At 41.2% G+C, this 5043-nt stretch overlaps 1 protein-coding gene across 1 annotated transcript; it reads left to right on the top strand.

The window, feature by feature from the left end:
- Nucleotides 1-399: 399 nt before the first annotated feature.
- Nucleotides 400-2956, top strand: sox14 (SRY-box transcription factor 14). The gene has a single exon (XM_008407744.2). The coding sequence runs from the start codon at nt 1199-1201 to the stop codon at nt 1913-1915; it is 717 nt and encodes a 238-aa protein (XP_008405966.1). The 5' UTR covers nt 400-1198; the 3' UTR covers nt 1916-2956.
- Nucleotides 2957-5043: the final 2087 nt, after the last annotated feature.

Raw genomic sequence — 5043 nt, 5'->3', positions numbered from 1 at the left:
TGTCCAGTTAATTCCACGCCAACCATACGTAATAAATCCAATTCAGTCCAATTGTAATGCGATATACATCCATTATAATATAACTTTAAAAAAGTTTTTATAAAACACGGGATAGCATTTCATGATGGCCGATATATACCAGTGTAATTTGGGATTTAAAACTTTTACTTTTACTGTACTGATTACGTCAGCGCGTAATTGCAAAGTCTCATCACCTCTTCGGATTGAAGTTGTGTTTTAACTAGAAAAGGTGCTGAAAGCTCATGTCTGTTTGCCAGAAATGAAAGCAAGGAAGCATCCCGTCACCCCCCAGTGTGTGTGAGTGTGTGTGGGTGCGTGCGTGTGTGTGTGTGTGCGTGTGTGTGTGTGTGTGTTCATAACGTACACACACACGCACACTCTCCCCACGTACATTAACCCCCCCTCTTTTTGTCTTCTACAACCACCCTGTCTTTGTTTATGTTGTAATGTACATAGCCTATATTTTCTCCCTTTTCTTTGCTGAAGGTACTCTAAGAGCCGGTCTCGGTGCTGATTGGGCGTTCAGGTTGGTGAGTGAACGCCCTGCAGATTATGTCAGATTGCGTGCAGAAAGCAAACCAGCCCAGCCTTTGAACTTCACCGCTTTTGGCTCGTATTCACGCTCTTCCGCTCATTTCCAAGCCAGGTGCTTGACGACGAACCTCACAGAGGGAGAGAGAGAGAAAGTCTGTGATAGAGGGGAGAGCGGGGGGAAAAGTATATATTATTATTACTAATAACAACAATATTAAGGCTGGACACTTTTTTTATGACTCCTGCAAACCGAATGCGGAACGCTGCTTTTACCTTTGTGGATTTTTAACGTGTGCGCATCTTGCATGCACGTTGTTTTCTTTTTCCCTTTTCTGTTTTTTCCTCCTCCATGCCGCAGGTCTGACAGAGTTTTGAGCGGACTGCAGAGATCGCGCTTCAGTGTTTCACCTCGGGAAGAACCGATCGGGCGCTGGATCTTTCTTTTACTTTTTTTTTTTTCTTTTTTGCCCGGTTTTTCTTTTTCTGTCCCCAAGACGCTGAACATACTGGCATGACCGGTACCTGGCAATTACGCAGGTGAATATCTTCCCTTCCTTTCCGATTAAGAACTTTTCCTTGTCATTACCGCTGGGGATAAAAAAGAAAGAGAAAAAAAAAACAGAGAAAGAAGTTAAGTTTAAAGATGTCGAAGCCCGCTGATCACATCAAGAGACCCATGAACGCGTTCATGGTCTGGTCTCGGGGCCAGCGGAGGAAAATGGCTCAGGAAAACCCCAAAATGCACAACTCTGAGATCAGCAAGAGGCTGGGCGCCGAGTGGAAGCTGCTGTCCGAGTCCGAGAAGAGACCGTACATCGACGAGGCCAAGAGACTGCGGGCGCAACACATGAAGGAACACCCCGACTACAAGTACCGACCCAGGCGCAAACCCAAGAACCTGCTGAAGAAGGACCGCTACGTCTTCCCTCTGCCTTACCTCGGGGACACCGACCACTTGAAGGGACTGCCCGTGTCGGCCGCCGACTCCCTCCTGGGCTCCTCGGAGAAAGCCCGGGCGTTCCTGCCCCCGACCTCCGCCCCTTACTCCTTCCTCGACCCGACCCAGTTCAGCTCCAGCGCCATCCAAAAGATGACCCAGGAGATGCCCCACACGTTGAGCACCAGCACTTTGCCCTACTCCTCGCTGGGATACCAGAACGGCGCGTTCGGCACCCTCGGGTGCCCTAGCCAGCACACCCACACCCACCCGTCGCCCACGAACCCGGGCTACGTCGTGCCGTGCAACTGCACGGCCTGGTCGACGTCCAGTTTACAGCCCCCTGTGGCTTACATACTGTTTCCAGGTATGACCAAGACTGGGATAGACCCCTACTCATCCGCACACGCCACCGCCATGTAACCCTCAAGACTCTTCTGCTCCTCTCCCCCACCACACGCACACACCCACACCCACACACACACTCACACAACCCATGTTTTTAATGTCATTTGAATACAGGAATGCATGTAAATATGTTACGGACAGCGCGGCCAATTAAAAAAAAAAGGCACGAACAGTGTTATCTGAAGGGGACTTGTTCTGGCAAAAATGAGGGAAAAGACGAAAAACTAAAAAAAAAAAAAAAAAAAAATTTAATAAAAAAAAAAAATCCAACAAGTTCCTGTCCGGGCAGAGGAGCTGGAGTTGGATGTGAAGGACGGAGCGCAGTGAACTGTAAGAAATGTAAATGTTATAACGTTTATGGCAACCAGAAAGGGAGGCCTTTAACTTTATTTATTATGTACATTTCAATGATATGCTGATTTGTGTTGATGATTCTGATATAGGCTACTACTTTTTTTTAAGAAAAAAAAATTGGCTGGCACAATTAGAGATCAAATACCTGTATAGGCCTAATTAGTCCACTTTTTTTTTCGTTTTTTGTTTTGTTTTGTTTTTTTGTTGTTTTTTTTTTTTCTTTTTGGCAAATTTAGAATGACGTTTTTGGTACAGAACGTCCAGACTCATAGGCTGCTTTTTATACGGGTTTTATTATTTATATTTAACAAAAATAATAATAATTAAAAAAAAGAAATATAAAAGTTGACGGTCTAATTTAAGATGACAAAGCAGGAGGAGGGGGCGGGGGGAATCAAAATGTTTAATTTTTACATTCTCCACGTGGTTCTGTGCTAATATAGTCCCAAACGTCATTTCATTTGAGTTCTCTTTTTTTTTAATTGTTTTAGTTCATTTTTTTATTTTTTATTTTTATTTTTAAGAATATCTTCTAATTGAATTCAAGGAGTTCTATGTGTATTTTCTATCTGAGATGGTAATTTAAAAGCTGTCATGTTATGGAAAGGATCCTGTATCTGAAAGGTTGATACCTCCGGCTCTTTGTTCAAGTGCTGAGCAAAGACTTTTTGAATAAAGACAATCTGTCTTCAACCAGGTCAATGCCCTGCATTTGTAGGTTATTGAGATAATAAGTAAGATAATTATAAGGTTGGCAACTACAAAAAAAAACAACAAAAAAACAAAACATTACTTACCAGATTGGAATAAAAATATAAGATTATAACGTACAATGTAACATAAGATTGCATATATATTTTTTATGATACATGATTGAAAGTTTGTCAATGCACTGATAAAAACAAACCAATGCAATTTCTATAGTCATTTGCAGAAATGTAATTAAATTGTGGGGTATGGAGGATTATTTTTATTATTAATATTACTGACTTTGAATTATGCACGTTTAATAGTTAAATGAAAAATATAGAAATTCATTTTTAGCACTTGGTACTTACTGAAGTACATTAGATAAAAATCTGACTAATTATAAAATATGCTCATTTCACATTTCACGTTAAAAAACACCAAACAGATTAATCATCCCTGAACAGAATTAAAATCGAACAATTTATTACATTTGTTCAAACTGTTTCCTTGACAACCACTAAAATGTGCTGATCGTTGACTGTCAGATTAAGAAACTGCAGCAGGTTTTGACACAAAACTTTTTCAACCCACGAGTCTTCCGACAGTTCTTGACTTTTATTAAAGTCACATTTTAGTCATTATATAAAATATGTACATTAATCCTCTGCTGGACTGTGTGATAATATCTGATTGAACTGATTTGTTGCGTTCCATTTGAACCAAAAAGATTAAAGTCGGACTTCTCACCAAAATATATTAACTATTATTGTTCGAGTTTTACCGGTTGTTAAAAATATTCGATGCCTAATATTAACTTTTCAAAATTCCTTTTGTTGGTGCGTGAATAGCATCAGGATCAGTCTCTCTCCAGTTTCTCTCTGGTGTTTAAGCTGTCAAGCCTCTTCAACTCAAATCATTTTCTCAACAAGTCTTAATTACCTCCGCATTTACCTTCTTCCTCCTCTCTTTACCTCTCTCTCTTTTTTCATTAATACTGATTCGTGTTGTTACAGAAGCGAGGTCCGGGCGTGTTGCGCTCTGCAGCCTGTAAACGGTGAAGGTGTTTTTTTTGGTTTTTTTGTGACCCCACCTGCGATGAACCGGTTTTTTTGATGTTTGACAGTTCACAACAAGAGGCCTCCCCCTGGAGGGATTCCGCCCCGTCCGACCCGTTTGACTGCTTAATCACTTCAAGGAGCCGCTTAATTATAGCTTTAATGGCACGAGCTGAATGCGATGGGATTTCTGTCTTTCTTTCTGTGTGTTTTTTCCCCCCCGCTTAACTTTCCCTTTCAACATGTCCGCGTCGAGCATGCAGCGCTAAATCACCCCACTTCTTTTTTTCCCCTTCTTTTTCTGTGCGTGAGTTTGGACTTTACAGCAGGACTTGAATGGGAATCGAACCCGCGTTTTTCTTTTTTCTCCTTTTTCTATAGTTTTTTTTTTTTTTTTTTTACTTGTCAATGCGTTTGTTGCGATTCTTTTGTTCAGTTTGGGTGACAGCTCAGCCTTCGTCGAGGAGGCTCATATAGTTTGGCTCTCATTCGCAGGGTGGCATTAATTAAAAGAAAGAAACATGGCGCATTCAAATTATTTACTTATCTGCCAAGAACATATGGCGGATCGGCTCCAGTTCTCTGCTATTCTGCCCGGGGTGCAATCCAGTCCTGGGGAGGGAGGAGGTGGGAGTATGGTGGTAGGGGAGGGAAGTAGGGTGATTTTTTTTTCTTTAATTTTATGACAGACTCAGCCCCCTTATCTGTAGCTGTAAATTAGGATGATACCTCATTGAACCCAAGTTTTACATCAGCCCCCTGAAGCATCCCGATTCAGCTCTGAACCGACGCTGTTATAATTACTTTCAGAGCTGGAGCCACGCAGTCGGTCATATATTTAAGAAGAAGAAAAGAAAAGAAAAAAAAAACATTCGTTCATATCAAATCAAATCTTTTGTTTCAGCTTTCAGATTTGTTCGCCACACCTGTAATTATACAACTTAGTCACGGAAATTGACTGCGGTTACAAACTCCCTGGAATAAATACCTGTACAAAAAAAAAAAAAAAAAAAAAACGGCATCTGAGAGGGATATAATGGGGAG

This window comes from Poecilia reticulata, linkage group LG4 (genome assembly GCF_000633615.1).
Source record: "Poecilia reticulata strain Guanapo linkage group LG4, Guppy_female_1.0+MT, whole genome shotgun sequence".
NCBI lineage: Eukaryota > Metazoa > Chordata > Actinopteri > Cyprinodontiformes > Poeciliidae > Poecilia > Poecilia reticulata.
The sequence above is the reverse complement of the archived record's forward strand: the minus strand, read 5'-3'. Positions and strand labels throughout refer to the sequence as shown.

Coding starts and splice junctions, on each gene's coding strand:
- sox14 (XM_008407744.2), top strand. CDS start 1,199: ATGTCGAAGCCCGCTGATCACATCAAGAGACCCATGAACGCGTTCATG.